General features: G+C 39.6%; 2 protein-coding genes and 1 long non-coding RNA gene across 4 annotated transcripts; all 3 read right to left on the bottom strand.

The window, feature by feature from the left end:
• On the bottom strand, window positions 1-1,416 carry LOC112562287. Its single transcript, XR_003098837.1, has 3 exons — window positions 1,265-1,416; window positions 417-684; window positions 1-140 (listed from the first exon to the last, which is right to left on the bottom strand). It is a non-coding gene; the product is annotated as an uncharacterized LOC112562287 (long non-coding RNA).
• A 944-nt stretch (window positions 1,417-2,360) lies between these two features.
• On the bottom strand, window positions 2,361-4,666 carry LOC112562391 (cornifelin homolog). The gene is made up of 5 exons (XM_025235638.1): window positions 4,548-4,666; window positions 4,112-4,240; window positions 3,595-3,757; window positions 3,106-3,245; window positions 2,361-2,808 (listed from the first exon to the last, which is right to left on the bottom strand). The coding sequence occupies exons 2-5, from the start codon at window positions 4,172-4,174 to the stop codon at window positions 2,701-2,703; spliced, it is 474 nt and encodes a 157-aa protein (XP_025091423.1). The 5' UTR covers window positions 4,175-4,240; window positions 4,548-4,666; the 3' UTR covers window positions 2,361-2,700.
• An 863-nt stretch (window positions 4,667-5,529) lies between these two features.
• LOC112562359 (cornifelin-like) lies at window positions 5,530-11,913 on the bottom strand. 2 transcript variants are annotated; one of them, XM_025235594.1, is made up of 4 exons: window positions 11,797-11,913; window positions 7,534-7,809; window positions 7,063-7,202; window positions 5,530-6,608 (listed from the first exon to the last, which is right to left on the bottom strand). In XM_025235594.1, the coding sequence occupies exons 2-4, from the start codon at window positions 7,694-7,696 to the stop codon at window positions 6,498-6,500; spliced, it is 414 nt and encodes a 137-aa protein (XP_025091379.1). In that variant the 5' UTR covers window positions 7,697-7,809; window positions 11,797-11,913; the 3' UTR covers window positions 5,530-6,497. The 2 variants fall into 2 exon arrangements, with proteins under 2 accessions (XP_025091379.1, XP_025091380.1); XM_025235595.1 differs by having other exon boundaries at window positions 7,534-7,853; window positions 11,797-11,829.
• Between the last annotated feature and the right edge of the window lie 10,812 nt (window positions 11,914-22,725).

Here is a 22,725-nt window from a genome sequence, read left to right as displayed (position 1 = left end):
CTGAATGTTATATTGTGTTCGCATCTTCGTTCTAAGGGTGATAAGCCAACCGGGTACACACAGAGGCAGACAGCAGCTCTCTCCCATGTCCATGGCCAGCTGACACCCGGAACACATCCCGCAAAACGTAACCATGCAGCCTGTATACAAATAAATACTTAAATTATTATGTAGCAAACAGCACAGTGTAAAGTGAACCTAAGTGTCAGGTCTTCTTTTGGTGGAGAGTGTGACTGTGAATGTTACACACACGGATTAGTCAACTTCCAAAGCTGTCATCTTCTTGATGTGTACGTGAGGGTCGTTTCCACGAGGATCATTATAATGCTAAAACTAACAACTGTAATTACGATGTCACAGTCACTGTCATAGATGCCATCAGTCGGGTAGAGAAGGGGGTGGGTGGAGTAACTTACAAATGCCCATGTCGTTACACATGTCGCAGACGCCTGAGCTCCAAACTCGGGGTAGTTGGATGATAGGGGCAGGTTGGTTGTTGATGATTGTTGGTGTTCATGGAAGTCATCGGCTGCGTCATCACAGGTGCTGGTCCCCACATACCCTGCACTGGAGCATTGGGTGGCTGGGCATACTGGGGTGGCTGTGCGTACTGGGGTGGCTGGTTGTAGTCTTGTAGTGAATGATTCCCTGCCTCGTCCACCGCTGGTTTTTCATCCATTCTGACTTCATTTCAAAGAGTGAAGCAAGTGAGATAATTTTTTATTCTAAATCAGGGCTTCTGCTAAGGCTAAATTCTTTGGGGTCCCAGGGACCCCTTCTTCAGAATTTTAAGGGATCCCTGTTCTTCGCCCAGATTTGAAGGGGACTCCATTGACGAAAATTGAAGGGGTCCTCCGAACTTTTAATGCGTACTGTACGCAATTTTTTGCGTAAGCAGAAGCCCTGCTAAAATTTTACAGGGATGTGAGAATGAGAATAATGATAACCTTTTTCTCGTTATAAAATACATGTTTAATTTTAAGGAGCTTGACATAAAGAAAATTTGGATAAAAATAGAAAGCAAATAGCTTGGGTCAAATCAAATGTAAAGACAGTTGCCTTTTTAGGCGTGTAAATATACAAAACTACAATCTACTGCTTTATATTTTTTGTCCTTCATAAGCAATAGTGTATTCAATACTTTTGATTGCTTATTACTTGCAGTGAACTGGAATCTGGTCTGGTTGTTTAAAATATGCTTAAAATAATTCTGACTCCTATCTCAACTCTGATACAAACTGTAAATTTCTTGTATAAAACTTACCTTCTACACTCGCTAGCCTTTATTCACTCAGAATATCCACCTGGGAGTGACTGGATGAACAAAAGCGAAATAAAACTGATATCTAATGACCTAGCAATGAGTTCTTCGTTATTCACCTGGGATCTGGCTTCACAACACGACTCTAGGCAATAGGACTGTGGCTAAATATGGACATTTGGCCCAGCTCGAAAAAATTGTTTATATGAAAACGACGTAAAACCTTTGCCAAGCTGCTTGAATATCACTCATATTTGTGCGGATTTAATAGATAATCGATAAACATATCATGAAAGATAAACCTAGTCAGCTTGCTGACACTGGTAACACGTTACTCGGATAGACAGCGCCTAAGGACCAGCTATGCATCGGGCCCCAGGAAGCAGGTCTGAAGAGGTTATTATCTATTATCTATTATCTACTGGTCGATACCACCCACACAAAAGGCGACCTTGAACGTGTTATAAGGATACTCAGCGGGTACACAATCTCACTGGACAACGATTGTTGTGATCAAACAAGTGTCAGTAAGAGGGATTGAGAAAGCTTCTTCACCTGTAATCTTAAGACATTTTTAAAATTATGGAGGTAAAAGATAAAGTACTATCATTGTATATCGGAAGATAAATAAAAACCGGGTACAGGTGCAACATTACATTCATTCAAAGGCATCCATAAACTTTTTTTTAAACATTAACAGCGCAATGTATAGAAATATATGCGGCTCTGTAAGTATCTGAACGCACTGGGATAAAATGAACATGCTCCTTATTCACAAGCTTTTACTCGAAGACTATGTGAAGAAAAAGGATGAAGGGTAATCTTTTAATAAAAGATCCATTTTAATGGAAGATCGGTAAAACGTTGATTTGAATTGCCTGGGTTTGTCACGGTCTATCGTCGGGAGTATTTACTAAACTAATATTTATATTAACACTTTTCTTACATTTTTACTCTCCCTGTCGTGGTTCTTCTTTTGCTTTTCGTCTCTGAGCTCTGTCTGACTGTCACTCACTCAAAAAGAGGAAACATCAGACGAAAGGCAATAAATGACAAAAAACTTTATTACATAATAAAATATTTCATGATAAAAGCGAGATCGATTTCGCCAATGTTGATGAGACGAGTTTTCAAATGAGTCTAAAACGTTGATATGTGTAATTATATATTCATAGAAATAAATTTCTGTTCGTAAATTTTAATTTTTATACATGATTTCTCACAGTTTTAGTTTGCTATTTAACTCATTTACTTTCAGGAAGGACTGATCGTTTGATTAATCACCATCGTAATAATTATTTAATAGTCGTGACAACATCTTATGACAGAACTCTTTTCTGTTGACTGTCACTAGCTGTGTCATGTCCATGTACACATTTCAATGATTACAGTTACAAATAACATGCAGGGAGAAAGACCAGAACATTCCTGGCATCTGACTACATTGCATTCGGGCCTCTCGACAGGTGTTTGACTTCCCGCATCATTTGACACATGACACAGTTACCACAGAAAACAACTCTACAACAATCATCCATGACAGTACCCTGTGGGAAAGACAAAAAAAATATGTAACAGAAATTAAATGTAAAAGTCCCAGACAACAAATACACACAGACAATACAAGAACGAATTTCTACCGAATTCTTTGTCCTGTGCATACCACCACCTTTAATACAAATATATACAAACATTATTTTATTATACTATTATTTTGTGCAATACACACTATTAATATTTTTGTGTTGATGGTGGGATGTTGTTGGGTGGGTGGGTGAATAAAAAGTCTGATGTTTGCCGGAGATATAAACTACAGCAAGCTTTACTACGGGCATCGATCTCACCTGAATGTTTTGTTGCATGCGAAGTTTTGTTCTGAGAACAATCAGCCAGCCGGGCACACAGCAGGGGACACAGTAGTGCTCCCCCATGTCCTGCGACAGTTTGATTGCTGCACAGGTTCCACAGAAGACGACGCAGCAGCCTACAACATTATACAGCTACGTGACGATTACGTCGATTTTACGTGATCAGCTCACGTGCAAATTAAAAAAAAATAGTGTGACAGAAAGGTAACCACGAGTGACAAGCGTCAGTAATAGATAAAACAATAAGTGTACAAGTGTACAGCTTGACTTTCTAAGATCAAGGAAGTCTATGCTTAAGACAGTAAGGTAGTTTTTCGGGTAAATGTGAAATAAATGTTCAGAAGGGTTTAGAAAATTTAGGAAAGTTAAATCTTATTTTAATTTATATCTATAGTTTTAAAAATTCATTGATACAGTATTTTGGTTTCGCCTGCCCCCCAGACTTGTAGAGTGGCAGGTACTCACAAACTCCGATGTCGTCACAGCAAGCACACAAGTCTGTTGACCACAAGCGCGGCTGGCGGTTGGTGGAGGACGCGTCCTGGTTGATGATGATCGTGGTGTTGGTGGTGTTCGATGATGGCTGTGACAGTACTGGCTGGGAACCCCCGTAGTCGTATCCCGCATTCTGAACGGTGAGACTGACAATTGATTGACACGTAATCATTTATGCCATCAGAGAGCTATCAGATATAATTTCTCCAAATTTCATCCGATCACGAGAAGAGACAAAGTCACATGCCATTTTTATTTTTTCTGGATTAAGGATTACTTAATTTTTCATGTTCATTCTAGATTCTTCTATGTGACTCAGTCTGCTGGTGATTGTCGTAAACAAAGCTAAAATTTGACAAAGGCATATAATTTGCAGTATGATAGATCGATCAATCGATAGATAGACAAACAGATAAACAGATAGATAGACCGACAGATAGACTGATAGATAGACAGACAGATAGACCAAATTTTCGTTTCCTTATACCTGAAGTGGAATATCTTTTGAGTCTCCATAGTAATGTGGATAATTTGAGTATCCAGATGCCATTTTTTGTTCCGCACTTGTTGAATCAAAGATGTGGCGAAGAACTGTTATTAATCCGTGAGTGGCTCACTGTAACAAGCAAAGTAGTCTGTATGCGCCCGTTTTTACAAGTCAACGATTCTTCACTTTATGCCTGCCTGGCTACCGACTACACTGACTTCAGTCGTCACTGCTTTTCTTCACTACAAATGTTATAAACCATGGGTGGATTTCAAATCCTGTCTTTTTTTAGATACGATTGGCAAAGAACGAAATGTTTGACACTCGAAATATTTATATCGTTCAAAGCAATCTAAGATGTAAATAAATTTAAAAAAGATTTTGAATCAACATGAACTAAACACGAGATTCATTGAGAAACAATATCAGTCTCTACCTTTCTCTTGCTGTCCTCAAATGCCACTGGTGGATACTCGAGAGAGAAAAGAGAGAAACAGATGTTGGGACAGTGCGTGGTGACCTGGCAAGGAGTCGGCAGGAAGGGGAGGATGAAGGGGAAGGGGTCGGGGAAGGAAAGAGGGTAGAGGGGTAGGAAATAACCGATTCGCTTGGCTGGGTAGTTGATATGCGAGCGACAGAGCTGCTAGTATAATCTTACAGTCCCCGACCTGTTAACCTTACCATGTCGTGTTATCAAACATGATGTTCATGTCTGTGGCAGGGATCGTAAAAGTCTTGAGACTCTGACAACGAATCATTACATTAATGAAGACTGATTGTGAAATGATGATAATTTGAACATTTAAAACACTTTTTTTTTGCATAATTGAGTAATCTGTTGATGTAGACTATTTGTTTGATGAGCATCGACAATAAATTCATGTAAAAACATCGGGATATTGAGTGGGGTGTCGTAGGCGTGGGGGGTCTTAGCCACACGGGAAGGGTCAGAAGATGTCACAGGCAGACACAGAGACAGACTGACAAACCAGACGGACGGACAAGCTGACAAGCAAAAAAACATACTTGCAACGAAAACTTATTGCACAACCCAGGATGCTAATGGAGGCTGATTACCGAATAGTTAAAAAATGGGAACACCATCAGATAACACATCATTTGTCTACAACCGAAAGGTTACGATTTTTAGTACATAATGTCAAGGGGAATAATTGACGGGGCGTAGATCTGCCTTGGGTTCGTTGGTAATCTCCCTTTAATGCCGACTACATCAGCTGTATACTGCATAGTCCTCTGCAAATTCATTTCTGCATGCAGGGAGAGGCCAATTCACACTTCTTTGAAGTTTACACGTGTGTGTGTGTGTGTGCGTGTGTGTGTGTGTGTGTGTTTGAGTTATTGAATTATTCTAAGCAAGTCCTTTTTTATGGAACTTTGGTGAACATGAACTTTGTGATTATTGTAGAGGTGATAAAAATAACATTCAGCATGTCTTGGTTAATTTATTACGGTTTAAAGATCTTGGGAAGATTTAAAGCAGTATGTAAAAGAAATATGTATGATAGCTGTGCAAGCGAAATTTTGTGAACATCTTGTATCTTTATTTATTTATTTATTTTTTTATGAGCTGACAATTTTAACACAGATGCCTATTTTTGACTTAATTTTATTGATTGGTAAACAACACATCTACTTATGTAAAAATAAAGAAAGCCAAACCACCAATCAAATCATTTATTCAAATCTCGAAACACAGACATAAAATTGACACATGAATACAAGAATACACACTTGCAAACCTTACAAGCATGTTGTATACATACCTACAAGCATACATTTAGGATACACATCTTTTCTTCAAGTTTGAAGGTCAATCTCTAAGAAAGAACTCTGCAAACTAAATTTTGTCATTTATCTTGGTTACATCAAATGCAATAACAGCAGGAACTGAAATGTCTGCAAATCTGTCAAAAACACAATATCATGATTGTACATGGATTGCGCTTACATTGTAAAACGAATCAATCAATTGGAAGACTGGTGAAATATATTAAACATGCGTATCTGTGTATAATCGGAGAATCACGAGTTTGACCTCTTTCTATTTTTGATGTTCGAGTCTCAAGAAAGGAAGTGGTGTCCTTTAAATCTGTTCATTTTTAAAGTCGTATTATTACGAAAATAATTTGCTTCCTTTACAGCTTTCTTTGACTTTCATCCTGCGTGTAATCAAGCATAAAAGCATAGTTTGGAGGGTAGGTGAAATAAAAGATAACAACAATCTCGTGCACTACTGCAGGTGATGAAACGATGGAGAACAAAGGCTGATTGTGTAAACATGTCCGCTTATCTTGGTGGACATCAAGTCGCTGGATTTGCGGAAGCGAGTGACAAGGTTCATTATCGCCTCCAACATTATCCGAGTTCATCGTCCGACGACTGTGGCAGCGTTCATGAGCTTCAGCTCTCGCATCATCTGACACAAGACGCACAGGTGGCAGAAGCAAATTGTAGTGGAGTCGTCCATTATGGTCCCCTGTGATTACCATGAGAGAGAGAGAGAGATCATTTACAGCCATGCTAACGGGGTCTTAACTGGTCACAGTGTTGGCAAGTTTGGTTCTGCTTTAAAATTATATTTTGGAACAAGGATGTGGGATTATGAGGCTGTTTCTTTGATTAAATGATCCATTCACGTATTGAGGTTAATGAGTGATTCTTGCTGAAATGAATGGCGTGACACATAACAGAACAAATGGAGGGTGGACGACAGACAAGCAAACGAAATACAAGCAAATGAAACACAATAAGGTCAAGAGAACTGTCTGAAATTGTTAATGGAGAGAGGTAAGAGAATCCAACCGACCACCGACCACCGACCACCGACCACCGACCGACTACTTGGTTTGGTAGATGGATGGCTGCTTGGCTGGTCAATAGACTGAAATGATGTAAGGCTACGCTTAATTTCAAAAAAAGGTGTAACTTACCTGGATGTTATATTGTGTTCGCATCTTCGTCCTAAGAGCGACAAGCCAATTGGTTACACAAAAAGGCAGACAGCAGCCCTCTCCCATGTCCGAGGCCAGCTGAGAACCCGCACATGTCGGACACCAGTAGACACAACAGCCTGTGGAAAAGACACAAAATAGGAGATCTGTCAATCCATCTATCTAACCATATATCTCTTCCGAGATAAATGTGTTTTTGCCGTCTGTATCAAACATATCATCTAAAGGATTTTTTAAAATAATGTCTATTACATCTTGTAAGTATGATCAGAACTATCGATGTGATCTGTGTCCTTTCTATATTTTTGTCACTTTTTAGGTTATTTCTTATAAGCACTTACGCAACTTTTACAGAGATTATTAAAGTAATTTCGTTATCATCTCCATTGGCTTCGTTGCTTGCAATTTTTATGGCAGCAAATGAGTAGAGGAAAGAGAAGCATCACTTACAGACGGACATGTCGTCACACATGGCGCAGATGCCTGTGCTCCAGGGTCGAGGCAGCTGGACGGTCGGGGCAGCAGTTTGGTTGTTGATGACTATCGTGTTGTTCGTCGATGCCTGCTGGAGATTGGGCATAGGCTGAGTCATCACAGGTGCAGGTGCCCACATACCCTGGCCTGGGGACCGGGTGGCTGGCCGTACTGAGGTGGTTGTGTGTACTGTGGTGGATACGTCATTGGCTGGTCCAGCGTTGATATGCTTTGTGCTTCCGCCATTTCACACTTTTTTTAGAGAGCGGATGAATTGAGAAAACTATTACAGATATCTGACAGAGATAACAGTAGTTTTAATTGAGATTTGAGACAACTATTACACAAAGATCAGACAGAGATCACAATAGCTTTAACTAAACGGGTGGGTATCTCATGTTAGTAATGCAAATAAGCGTGAACTGAAAACCTTATTGTATGGGGGTTTTGGCATTCTTTACTGTGGTTTTTTCTTTACAAAATTTTACAGGCTGAAAAATAAAGCAGCGAGGTTCGATTTTTGTTTTGTAGTGTTAACAATTTTCAACAATTTTGTCAGTAATATTTGTTTAATATTTTTCTAGGAAACGTTTTTCTTCAGTAATAGTTGTTTCTGGAAATGTTTATTGTGCATGTATGCTTGTATCATTGTCTAATTTGCGATGCTCTTCTCTCTCAACTAATTGTCGTTTACATCTTTTAAAAGTCTTTAAACTCGCCTAGGTGTGGGGAAATGGGCTACTATTATTATTATTATTATTATTATATATTATTATTATTATTATTATTATTATTATTATTATTATTATTATTATTATTATTATAAGTGTGAGTGTACTTTGTACCAATGCATGTTTATTTTTGATGTTTGTTTTCTGGTGGTTCTAAATGATCAAAGACTAATCAGTTAAAACTGTGACTTCCCTTTCTACTACACATACAGCATTGTAATTTAAGATTGTTGATGTGTGTGAGAGAGAGAGAGGAGGGAAAGAGCTGTACAGGAGGGTAAAGATGGGTGCAGGGGAGCGAGGGGCATTTGGAGATAAGGAAAGGGAGGGTATCAATGGAATGTGCGAGCTGTGGACTGTCCTGCACCAAAGTTTCGTCTCCACCTTCACTCAGAACTTTGTAGCCCCCATTGCTGAACACGAAGTGTCACAAGAAAGTGGCATTTACAGTTCATTACTTCTATACACTGACTAAACTCAACAGACGCAAATGATTAAGACAGAGCAAATGCTGCACTTTGACCTCATACGAACGAGCGGCAAAATTCAACCAATGGAAGGTACCCCTGCTAGACGGCTATAAAAGTTTGATTTCGTTCAATATGACATTCTTTTCTTCCGGGTAAAGTAACGAAGGCTGTAATCGCCTATCAGTCTGTCGCTGCTTGAGTACACAAACTCCCTCCGTTAGGTAACCATAAATTCTGCTTGCTCAAAGGGGTTATCTCGCCTTTTTCTCGGAAATGTCTCACAGAATCGAGCTTTTTTTTTCAGAAGGCATAGTGTTGATCTTATGATGATGATGATGTCGATTTGTAATGCGCAGGTATCCATTCCGAAAGAATCCTCATTGCGCAAAAAAAAAAAAAAAAAAATAGACAGAAGTGTTTCTTGGTAGTTTAAGACTGTTTTGAAAGAAACAGATGGATTTTCAGTTTTTTGCGGAACGTGGTTGGTGAGGTGATGGTGGAGAGTGACGATGGCAGAGCATCCACAGCTTAGGTGCCGCGCTTTTTAAGACCCTGGCTCCAGTGCGCTTCTTGTTGGTGTCTGTCACTGCAGGGAGACAGAAGCGTGACTGGGAGCCTGAGCGCAGGCTACGTGACGGCTGAGAAGTAGGAACTATCTCTTGCAAATAGTCAGGAGCAGTTTTAGACATGCACGACTGGGCAATGGAAAGTACTTTGTAAACAATGCGCATGTTAATTGGGAGCCAGTGAAGGCTCTGTAGGATAGGGGTGATGTGCTCAGTGGACGACTTTGCACGGGTGACAACCCTGGCGGCTGTGTTTTGAACTCTTTGGAGCCGATCCAACTGAGTAGCAGGTATACCCACAATGCACTTGTTACAATAGTCCAATCGTGATGTGATGGTAGCCACAGCAAGTGAGTTGGCAGCAGCTTGAGTCAGCATGGGCGGTAGTCTACCTAAAGTCCTCAAAAAGTAGTAGACTTTGCCACAACGAACTAACATGTTGCACATGGAGAGCTCCGCATCAATAAACAGCCCTAGGTCCCGTACACAGTCAGCAAAGGCTATGGAGGCGTCATCGACCTGCACGGCACTAATGCCAATCTGCTCCCTTCTGGCCCTGGGGCCACACAGTAACGCTTCTGTCTTGTCGTCGGCGATTCCTGGTCATCCACGCCTTCACCTCAACACAACAAGATACAAGTCGTTGAAGCGCAGTCCTAGCCACTGCCGGGTCGGAGGGGGGGGGGGAACTGTTCAGAATCTGTGTATCGTCCGCAAAGAACTGACGTCCCATCTGAAAGCGTTCAATGACCCGTCCAAGCTGTGAAACATATAGCGAAAATAATAATGGACCCAAAACGGATCCCTGTGGTACGCCACACACCAGAGGAACCGCCTCAGAGCTTGCAGAGCCGACAATCACTCTCTGAGATCTCTCGGCAAGATAGGAGGCAATCCACTGCAGTGCAGCGCCCTGGATACCAGCCTCTGACGACAATCTCTGGAGCAGCATGCGGTGGTTGATGGTGTCAAACGCACTGCTCAGGTCGAGTAATACTAACAGCACTAAGTTGCCAGAGTTGACACTACAAAGAATGTCATTTGTCACACGAAGAAGAGCAGTTTCTGTGCTGAAGCCAGGACGATACGCAGACTGAAATTTATCTAGGCAGCCATAAGTAATAAAATGGGTCATAAGCTGCTCTGCAACCACCCTCTCCAGTAGCTTGGAAATATATGATAAATTTGACACTGGACGATAGTTTGTACAGTCGGAGGGATCCAGATTCGTTTTTTTCAACAAGGGCTTCACAACGGCCTGTTTAAAACACCGTGGAACACATCCTGCTCTCAAACTGGCATTAATAATGTCCAAGATGACAGGAAATAAAATGTCCAGAAGTTGAAGAATAAATTTAGTTGGTACAAGATCCACGGCACATGAAGTTTTAGTGGATCTCGCTACATGTTTTACTTACATTATGTTACATTTCACTGTAACACTTTATTTTCCTGTAGCCCTAACCTATGAGTGCAATTATGGCTAAAGTGTATGTGCCACCTGGGAGAAAATAGCGTTTAGTAGAGCGGACTTATTTATTTTATTTTATTTATTTTTTTGCCACCTGCGAAGATATTCTTAAACTACACAAACTGCAATTTTGATTTGGAAGAGTCAAAGCTGCTGTCTCGTTATAAAAGCTGCTTTTTTTTTTTACATTGACAGATATTACAGTCATCTGTTGTGTTTTCTTTTGCTTTTAAGCAACGCAAACGAAACTGTGAAAATGTTGAAATAAACTAAAGTTGAGTCACTCTCTGGGACTAAACTTCTGAACGCTAGAAGCACATTTTTGCCTTTTGAATCACTTTTTAAAAGATTTAATAATATAGATTTCTGGTGGCATCTCAATGCAAGATACCCAGGGTTGTCCATGGGACATATTTTCTATCCCATCCCATCCCATCCCATCCCATCCCATGGCAATTTATGCCTGTCCCATCCCATCCAATCCCATAGGACGTTTCCCATGGGATTCCCATGGTAATAACATTCCTATGGACAATACTGCGCATTGCACACATGTTAACAAAGTCATGGCATAATGAAACTGGAATAAAAAAAGTATTTTTCCTGTGCTTAAAAAGTCTGACAATGCAAATTTCAGCGTAAATTTATTTTACAGTATCAAGTATCGACTACCATGGGAAATACAAATGTGTGCTGTCCCATCCCATCCCATCCCATGGGACGTTTCCCATGGGATTCCCATGGGATTCCCATGGAATTCCCATTCCTATGGACAACACTGAAGATACCAAATGAATGTTGTTTTTTTTTGATATTACGAAAAGGTTTCATTCTTGCACAAATTGTTCTTTAAGTATACATTGATAAAAAATATCTGTCTGGATGCAGTTATCGCATATTTCTGTAGATTTCCAAAATGTATAGAGTTATAAGTATTAATAAGCGTGTTTTCAGTGCGAATTCAGACATTTCTGTCTTACCTTTTAATCACTTATACTCACATTGATTCACTTCTGAAAAGTGTCCACACGCAAAAATGGCCAAACTCTTGATACGTAGCTTCAAAGTCAGACGAATATCCAAAGCCCAGAGGATATGGAAGATTTCTGTTGGTTCACCTGGTCTTATCACAAAGTTACATAAGATAACTACATTTTTCTTGGTCTGGACTACCCAATAGAAAAGCGTCTTCGCCTAAAAAGTTTGTTTGTTTGGGTTTTGGGGGTGGGGTGGGAGGTAGAAGTGGTGCAGATGTCGCTTCTTTGCTAAGCAAACATTGCGCTGCAAATTTAATCAAATTTTTTTTGCTGTCAGCGCATGTCCTTGGTTGTGCTCCCCCGACAAACAGTGAGTAACCACGGACTTTGCACAGCCCTTGTGAACTTTGTTTAAAAATCAAGGGATATCTATGATAGTAGGAAATAAATTGGGGGAAGCAGATAGTTGAATCAAAGGGGATACCTCTTTGTTTGAATGGTTAGAGCACTCGTCCAAATCCGGAGGTACACCAATTCGAAACCCATGAAGTGCATTCCCTTCACAAAAAGCTGTGATTTCTCACACCTCCTCCCTCAACAACCTACAAAATGTTTTACTTTTACCTCAGTAAAGGATTCAAAGGAAAAAGACAGATGCTTGCCAAGAGCTTTTTTTCAAAGAAAGATGTTTAAGAAATCTTAAGACGCAAACACATGTCCAGGTTGCAAAACTGATCACAGAGGAAAACGAACCAGATTTGGTTGACATATACAAATGGATATTTCTTAACCTGACTTCATAAACTTTTACCGTTTGTTCGTAAGAAAAAAAATATTACGGGGCTGATCACAACCTCTCCCCTTCCCTGCTGGTTTTTATCTGTACAACCTACGTTTTCTCAAAAACTTCTTGTTATCTTGGGTTCCCAAAGTGCAGTGATAACGGGTGTTGAGATGTGTCCCCCGTGTCATCCTTGACGATTACCGGGCTACAATTTTTTCCCCGAATAAATAGGCGAAGCTCAAGGCAAATTCTTTTCCCCCCAAATCAGTTTTTAAGATACACACATTTGATATTTTCTCCCATGTGCATATTTCTACAATTGGATATTGTTATGGCCTGCAAAGCCTCTGGAAAGAGCTCTCATCACATTATTATATGGAGAGCTATCAAAGTTTGTTGTTCTTGGTTTTGTCTTCGTTCGTTGGTAAGTCATACATTTCTTCGCAGGCTTTTACAGGAACGTTGTGTAAAAGCCAAGTAAATAAAAACAACAGAGACAGTTTCTCAATAAGGACTCGTTCCGATAAGTGATTTTCTGAGTCGGGAATGTCAGCTATACACTGATATACGACACGTGTACAGAATGTTACAAATAATTGCATCACTTATATTTTGATATTTTAAAAATATTTATTACTGGAAGGAACAAAACCAATGCATGTAACAATAAATAGAAATTTTACAGATCGAGTTCATAATTAGCCTCACACGAATGGATTACTTCATTAAAACATGCACATTTTCAATTTATGAATCTCATTTTCCACCTGAGTTGGGAAAAACGTTTGAACTGATTTTTTTTTCCCGTGACGGAACAATGTCGGTTCGTTGACTGAACAAAACCTTATAAGCAGAGTTCTAAAGCTCCTTCATTGAATGGCAACATCCCCGACATCACGAACACGAATTCAGGTGGTGAAAATTTCCTTTAAAAAAAATCACTGCGTACTTTGCACAAAAGCTAATAACAGCTGAGTGTTCTATTAATTTGTTAGAAATTTTTAACCAAAACTCAGGCGTGCCTCGGATTAGCCTTTTAGTTTCACAAAGTTTTAAAGATAACTGTATTTTCCAATTTTTTAAATCATTAACATGAATAGAAAACACAGCAGAACAATTTTTTTTACAATATTAGTGGCTTATAGTCAAAGACAATGCTGATATTTTCTTATTGGCTAAAGTTTAAAAAGATTAAAATTAGTTCAGAGTTAGTGGCCATGGATCTTTGTTTATGTTCCTGAGCGTTTATCTCTTTGACCTGTGAACAAATGCAGGGGGTCCGATGGCATCTGTCACCATTACAGTGAATTAGTTGTCTCGGGTTCAGATCTCATCTCAGGCTTGCTGTTGTGTGTGTATTTGTTTACAGGACTGGCTGTTTTGCCGTGGTATAACCTTACCTGCTATCTCGGTATAAAACATCAAATTCCCTCCTCCAAGAAATTAATTTTTATTCTTGCTCGTATATAATGCAGTGTTTAATAATTACAAAAGCTCCTAAATACTTATTAGGTTTTTAAATTTTGTGCCGGCATCATGTGCTTGTCGGTGTGGCTGTCTTGACATGTATCACAGTTTGAAAACTCTGAAGAAAGGTAGAGCATAAGCTATGTAAAGCTATATAAAGGTAACGAAAATTCCTGACGTCACAACAGTCAGGTCGGCGTAACGGTTGTACCAAATGTCCATGTTACGTGACGTAGCTCCAGGGGCGTTGGGACTGCTTAGACCAACGGCGTGACGCTCTTCATTATTTTCAACTCTCGCATCATCTGACACATGGCGCATTGAGGGAAGAAGCAGATCGTGGTGCAGTCATCGCATATACTCCCCTGCGTGTACAGAACACAACGGTTTACTTACAAGCTATGGAGCGAAGACAATAGTTCAAGGTGGTTGATAGCTCATAATGTCGAGGTACGAGGTGACGTTTCAAGAATGAAGTGACAGCTCCAGAAAAAAAACATACTTTATAAAAACATTCATTGAGAGCAATAGACAGTGGCGTAGGAACCAGGGGGCAAAAGGGTCAGCAGCCCTCTCAAAAAAGAGATTGAGGGTACAAGAAAGTAGTTCACTGTCAGTTTGCTCTCTCACACCTCCACTCTCAAGCCGAGCATCTTCCTACTCCACTGATAAAAAAAAATATTTTTTGAGCAAAGAATTCAGGATTATAGCGAATCATAAATTCAAGTTACTCTACCACATGGCTGCATCAGTGAATTAATGTGGGTGAAATATATATTTTATATAAAAGATAAATATACTTAATAAATGTCAGAACAAGCAGAATCAATTAATTGATGAATAAGGAAGTGTGTGCCAGTAAATTAATGTGCCTACCTGGATGTTATACTGAGTCCGCATTTTGGCTCTTAGAGCAATGAGGCTTCCCGGCACGCAGCAAGGAAGACAACAACTCTCGCCCATGTCAACGGCCAGCTGAATCGCAGCACAAGGATAGCAATGCATGACGCAACAACCTAGAATAAAATACATAAAATATGATACAACATCAAAGTCGTGACTCATAAAACGGATTTATAATTAAAATAGATACACAAGATGTGAGCGGATTGACAAATTTAATCACTCGGTGTAATTTAGGATAAAACAAAAGAGTATGCCCAATCAATCAATCAAGTAATCAATCAGTCAGTCAATCAATCAAGTAATCAATCAATCAGTCAGTCAATCAATCGCAAGAAGAAATGATGATTTCTCACAGATGAGGACGTCGTCGCATATGGCGCAGATGCCTGTACTCCACGTGCGAGGCAGTTTGTTGTTAGAGGCGGCAGGCTGGGAGTTGATTACTATGGTGTTATTCGAAGTGGAATTCTGCTGAACATTAGGTTGTGCCATCACAGGTGGAGGTCCCCATGCACCCTGACCTGGAGCTCCGCCATACTGGGGTGGCTGGTTGTACTGTGGGGGTGGATAGGGGGGTTCTCAACAACTGGTGCCTTATTGCCTCCGTCTGCCATTTTGATCTTGATTTTCAGAAAAAGCAAAAACACTCTGTTAAAAACAAAGGTAAGATTAAGTTACACCAACAATATGATAATCTCTCATCCTCCGACGGTCGACACTGTCTGTTCAAGACTATGAGACTTTAACCAAAACGCGTAGACTATGTTTGGTTGGTGATATTTCATGACGGGAAATAACTCTTCCAGCAGCATAACAAACAATTTGCAGTGTAATCTCCCTTTGTTCGTAGTCCTACCATGGAAACACCTGCTAAAGGATCATTAATAATATAAATAAAGACGAAAACAGTACGAGCACCACCAACCACCACAACAACATCAAGCAAACATAAATTCCATAAGAAACAGCAACTATATATATATATTTATATGATCAGGACATACATATTCTTAAATATTAAATTTAGAGTGACATGGACAACTGTAGGTCACCTGCTCCGGTATGGGAAGTCAAACCTACTGAAATCAGTCCGGGGTAACGATAGTTCACAGCAAACTCTCTCTGAATTGTAATGTCTGCTGTACCATGAGGCAGATTCATTGGTTTTCTTACTGAAAGCCCTTCTTTGTGTTATTCTTCAACATAAAGACATTACATTCCTATGAATTTTTTTCTCCATGAAGTCGATGTGATTAAAGCAAAAGTAATATTCAAAGCAGAAAAAAAAGAGAAAAAAAACTTTTTTGAGCGTTTTATTCAACTTGGAACAGATTACCTGTCAGCATTCGACACTGATTTTCTGATCATCTTTAAGTCTAAACACAAGAAACATTTTTTTTTTTTACAACAACGACTTCACTACGATCCTGTCCTGACCCACACCATAATGTGCGTCTGTAACTTTATATTACCTACATCCCTTCACACCTTTGACCCCTGCATTATGTTTTACTCTTGTCTTGTTTTACTCTTTTTATCTTGGTGTTGTTTAGTGTACCTACAGGTATCTTACCTTCCATTTTCTGTTACCTAATGTTCTTCTCTTACTGGTCGTGATGCTGCGCGATACAAGTACACCTATTTATTATTATTATTATTATTATTATTATTATTATTATTATTATTATTATTATTATTATTATTATTAAGTACTTTGAGCAAATCATAGGAAAAGCGATATATATATAATACATATAAATCTTCATTATTATTAAGAAAATGATAACTTACTAAAGCTTTTTGAGCGGGGAGGAATACAAATGCTGCTGACAATAACTTTTTTCCACAGTCTCTCTCTCCTTATGGGTCGATCCGGAATGAATGCAGTCAGAATCAGAAATACAATGTCTAGTCATCGAGAAGGCTGATTGTTTATTGTTGCCATGGGAGAAAGGATATCATTGCTATCGCCGTCCAACCACCTTGTGCTGTCCACATTTGCTGTCGTATATATATATAAAATCCTACAGAGAAAAAGGAAAAAAAGTGATCGAGTAAGAAAAGAAAGAAAAAACAAGCTACAAACGTCCAAAGGACACACACACATGCGCGCAGACAGAAAGGTCTACACAGATAAAAAAAAAAATATACGAGTCCACAGGCAGACATGCAGAAAGCAAGTTGTTTACTAAAGGAAACTAAAGAGGAACAAACAAACACGACAGAGAGCAATTAAGAACTTTTAGTAATACTTTTTTTAATCTGTTGTTTGCTTGTAGGTTTGTTTGGCTTTTGGTTTGTTTTTTGATTTCGCTAGTTTGATTGCTTAAGTTTTAGTTTGTCTGGTGGTTTCATTTGTTTGAAAATGTATTTTATTGTTGATTTGTTTGGCCTTGAGGTTTCCTTGATGATTGGCCGCTTGCTGATTTGATCAAAGTCGGTGAAGACGGTATTGTATAACTTTTTCTCCTTTTGACATTGCAGTGAATCATAGGACAGTCTGGTACACATGCAACAAACGAGACTAGAAACCTGCGACCTCCATAAAAGGTAAGCAATAATTTACCAATGGCATGGACAAGGAGAGAGGGGGACTAAGTAAACACATCAACGTCATACACAACCTTATCGGTTGCTACCCTGACTCTTCCTGGTATCAGCAAGTCGTGCAATGGGTCAGGTACCTTTGGTTCTTCCGAAAGAGGGCAGTCTATAGCAAGACAATGAGTTTTGCAACCAGGTGGTACAGGTATGTCTTTTACACCATGAAGGTCCCACACAAAATATATTACACATAGCTTTGATGTCTTTACTTAAAACCGTTACTCTCAGCTACTGTTCTAATACTACAAACTATTCTCTAATTCCTTCCCTTGCTATACATAAAACACTAATAAGTTGTAGGTCAAAAAAGCGATGTACCCAATGCCATGTACCTACCTACAAGTCCCTTTAATTTTAGTGACACTTCAGTTTTAGGGAATCGGCCCTCGGTAGTTTTTAAACTAATTGAACTCTCAGAGTCTCATGTAGCATAGCAGTGGATATCCTCACAAAGCTCTCAGTTTGTTATCTTCATAATGGTCCAGCTTGGAGTGTCGCAGATATTTGCCATGGGACAGTCTTTAATAATCACAAAGTGTCCCGCGGTGAACAAAGTCTCTAGGGTGACATTCTCAAGCAAACCACTATAAGTAAACCTCAGTTGATTACAACCCTCCCTTCAGTCTCCGTTGCATGGGAGTGGGACCTCTTTTCCTCCAAGGGCCGATTCTAAACATCATTCGCGGACATACAAAATTATCTACTTAAATATTAGCCTGTTCTAGTTGGTCAAGCGCACACTTTTGCGATATGTACAATCTCAACCTGCCTGGCACTACTTTCCCCTGAGTCGCCACAATCTGCCATTCCGTAATTTAGAAAGTTCCTAGAGTAGACAGAGTATACAGTAACACAACTTTTTTTCTAATGCAAAATTTTCTGGTCATGCAGTGAAAGTACATAAATAATAATAATCATGACTATTAGTATACACATACCTTCTCTTCAGGGAGTAGCTCATGGTATTTTCAAATGCTTATTCACATGATACACACATATTCATGCCTGTACATTCACAAATAAATTCATAAACTTAAACGAATTTTTAGCACCCAAAGCTTTTTCATTTGTTTATCGTTTAAAAATCTATGAAATGATCATGCTGAACGCTTTGTGTGCCTGAACTTTGCCCTAAAGTACACAGCAATGTCGAGCAACCATTTTCTTTTAATGAAGAGCCCACATGGTCGAAGAACGCTTCGCGTATCAACAGCTGACAGAAAACCAGACATTGCCTACCCTCGGCCTGGGGCACAGGTCACATTTATACATCTTAATCCTGTTTGTTCCTAGAAGACCACACGGCATAACCACACCATGCGAGCGGATCCGGTTCTGGGCGTCCGTCTTCCGTTGTGTCCACGACCTCCTGGCTGCCTCACCTCGCCATGGACCGATCTCCTCCACGAGTCTAGGTCTCCCAAGAGTGGTTCCCTTATTGGTTTCAGTCTAGAGTTTGTCTCGTGACATCCTCAGCCAGGTTTTGCGAGATGGACCAATCTAGCCCTACTTGTAACTTCTTGGTGTCTTGGTTGGCAGGCTTCTGGTTGGTTCTCTCCCACACGTCTGCATAGGAGATCTTCTCGAGCTATTTAATGCTGAGTATGTTGCACTGACATTTGTTGACGAATTTCGAATCTTGTTGAAGATGGTGTTTGTCACACGCACACACATGTATAATTCTCCAGAACTGTCCATATAAGAACTGGGAAGCCGACAAGAAGCTATCCTGTCATGTACTCGCATGCGCCCTCTGTATCCCGTCATGAACGTTCCTTGCTTTTCCATGAAAATTTTCAATTATTATTTACTAAATATACATTTATGTTTGACATTTAAAAAAGCTTATAGATTTACTGAAATCTGCAGTTGCTATTGCGGGCATAATCAAACGATAAATGGCGCTCCCATCCCTGCTACTCGTGGAAGTGAACTTCTTTTATTGCTCACAACCATTAAACTACTCTTTCCGTGTATTTTTCTATCCAGTACTGACAACATTGAGGACAACTTAAATTTATATCTTCCTATATGGTGCTAGATATTTGCGTTTTATGCGCCTTGCAGAAGAAAAGCTATTTAGTTCATGGTTTTATCATCGTGGCCCTCACCAGAGTGCTAGCTGATAACGCAGTGTGCGAACTTTCAAGTGGCATCAAGCACCTACCCATATATCTCAATCTGGTCTGGATCCACATGGATTCAAATTCATCGTTAGTGTAATAAATCACGTGACAAACAGCGGGTCTGGGGACCTGTCAAGTGTTAAGGATAAAACCTCTTGTAGTCTGAAATGTCCACATCATTGCACCGTTACAAATAAGTTCAGTCTGCGATAAGCTGCTGCTTGCAAACAGCATGAACCTTCCACCAGAAAACACTGTTATCAACGACTTAAAATACAGATGGGAACACAAACTTTGCTGAACAAGCCCAAAGGATAACCTTAACAGACAAAGGAAGAAAGTGGTAAATGATTGTACTAATATCTATGTCTAGAAGGCTTTAAAAAGCAACGGCTACACACCATCCCAACGTTGACTGTAGGGTTGCTACACTTTAATAAGGAAAGAAGGGTGCTATTATATTTAGCCATTTACACGTACATTCATAAGTCCACCCGACCTCAAATCAAAGGTCACAGGTTCGATTACACCAGCGATAAGAAATCGAGACCATGAAACACTGATTTGGTATTATCTATAATCCAATTTTCAAATTAATCATCTTGAACAACGTAAGTATTTGCCTCTCTTGACATTCAAGTTAATCTTGAGCGAGGTATGACGTGTGCAACAGCTAAGCAGCTTGTTCCTGAACCGTTCTGGCTTCTCTACAAGCACATGTTTTGGTAACTAGAAACTCAGAATTTTAATTACATAAATACTCATGTCTCTCGTAATGCGTCTTCACAGAGAACATTGTGGTGTGACTGTCGGTTTGCTGTATGTGAAGTTGTGACAGTGAGTGATGTGTTCACTGCCAGGCGATGAAGTGGACTTGTGTGTAGCTGTCCTACATTGCCATAGAACTGTCAAGTGCTGTCACCTGGCTCTCCACCTTAGTGGCAGCAGTCCTTTCAGTTCTCAGACCAGCTATACATACATAACAGTATCCCAGCCGATGACACTTGAGGTCGAAAAGGCAACAAACATTAAACACCGAGAGCTACCAGTTTTTTTTTTTTTTTTTTTTTTTTTTTTTTTTTTTGAAAAAAATTTATGGACAGTCGTTAACATTTAAACGAGAAAGAAGAACTGCTAAGATGGCAACAAGGACATCCTGAAGAAATGAGGCGATAAACTACCAAAAAAATGATGACGATCAGGCAACCATGACGAAAACCGTTGACAATATGTGCCGGGATGTAAGGCTGACCAAGGAAGGGGTGCCAAAAAAAAAAAAAAAAAAAATAAAATAATCAGTCAATTGTTAATCTGAACAGCAGACACGCCAAGACAGGACTCTGTATCCAAACTTAAAGACTAGTTGGATCGCATAGAAGGATTTTCAAGGCGAAATAACATCAAGGTTTGCGACCTTCTGGACTTAACCATAAACCGTGCAGAGACCGTTTAATGCATCCTAGATACTTGTTTATCAAGTGGTTCTCCAGCAAGCTATAAGTAATAACCAGCTTAACCTTTGACTCCGACTCATTATGTTTAAAAAGAAATACAAGGATGTCTGTCAGCCATTTTTCAAAGTAAAACAGAATGTTTATGAAAATGTTCAACTTGTGATTATATTCCATGATGTAGCACTCTTCGGTTTCGTTTTCATTTTAATCCGGACTTTCATATTCCAAGTCAAATATTGTCAGTACATATCAGCGCATGTTTTATTTTTGATTTGATGACATTGAGAATTTGATGGTATATTTGGATGCTTTTATTTTGCTATGTATTTTTTTATTTTAGGAAAATAGTTTATTTCGAAGAAGCAAAATGCTTTGTGCTTAAATATTTTTCTCTGAGTATTGTAATATTCTGGTCCAACTGTTAATATATGATTCTTTTGTCTTTCTGTGCTTGATCGTTTCTGTTTCTTGACTGTTTAGTTTGTTTGTTTTGTTTGGCGTAGGCATAAGCATAGTCAGAAATTACTGAATTAATATGACAAAAAGAAATCAATAGAAACATTCTCTGAAACATCTTCTGTAGGTCTATTGCCTGGTACACCTGAAAACCTTCAAAGATGATAGTACACACTGTGTACATACTGGACGACGACACGAATAAAAGTTTGTCCTGTGTGTACATCGGTTGCGAACCTGAGGCACTTTGGACCAGTGGACCACACAGGCACAGCTATACAGATCCTCATGTCAGCTTCCGTCTAGGAGTCAGCGAAAAATCGTTTTGTACAGGATAGGACAGGATAAGTAAATATCTTTTATGTATAAATATTACTGAGGATGAAACTCACACTCTTTTGTATTGTCCCAGATATGTAGATTTTCGTCCAGAGTATCTGTAACATTTCTCCCCACCAAAGGAAGAAGCAATACCTTGCTCACATACCTGTCGTGTGATCATGCAGAAAGAACAAGACAGGTAGCATGGTTCATCCGCATGTGTTTAAAGATAAGAAAGGAGAAAAGCGAACCTGTTTTATGAGAAGTGTCATTGATACCCTGTATACTTAAGCTTTGAATAGAGATATCAGTATATAAGTGAGTGGTCGTAGCGTGTGCATACAGTCTGTATATATTGTATTATGACAGGGATGAGAGGTGTATGAATGGATAGGTGAATACATGAGTAAGAGTATTTTTTTTTTAATCCTCACTGTTTAAAAGTGACATTGGCTGAAATAGAAGTTGTCCCTCTTTCTCTCATTCACTCTCTGTGAAGCTCGCTACTTTGTTTACCTACTGTCCCTTATCTCCCTTTGTACACAATGGCGCGGCACAACATTGCACTTGTCATTGCAAAACTGCCGATCATGGGGTTGGGGGGAATCAGTAAGTTCAGCTCTCGCTTCCAAGAATTATTATGCAGTTATGGCCATTGTTTACATGGGTGGGCTAGAACTGTGACATTATTCAGTGGGTGCTAGTAAAAGATAAAGGGCAAAGGAGTGTCAAGGCCTAGTGGTCGGGAGTGGTGCACAGTTGATACTGGACTTCAGGGAAGGAGCAGGGGGAGAGGGGTTTAGCCACAGAGCAGACCAGGTATCGAATCAGTGAC

Source organism: Pomacea canaliculata, linkage group LG4 (assembly GCF_003073045.1).
Source record: "Pomacea canaliculata isolate SZHN2017 linkage group LG4, ASM307304v1, whole genome shotgun sequence".
Classification (NCBI taxonomy): Eukaryota; Metazoa; Mollusca; class Gastropoda; order Architaenioglossa; family Ampullariidae; genus Pomacea; species Pomacea canaliculata.
This window is presented reverse-complemented; position numbering and strand designations above follow the sequence as displayed.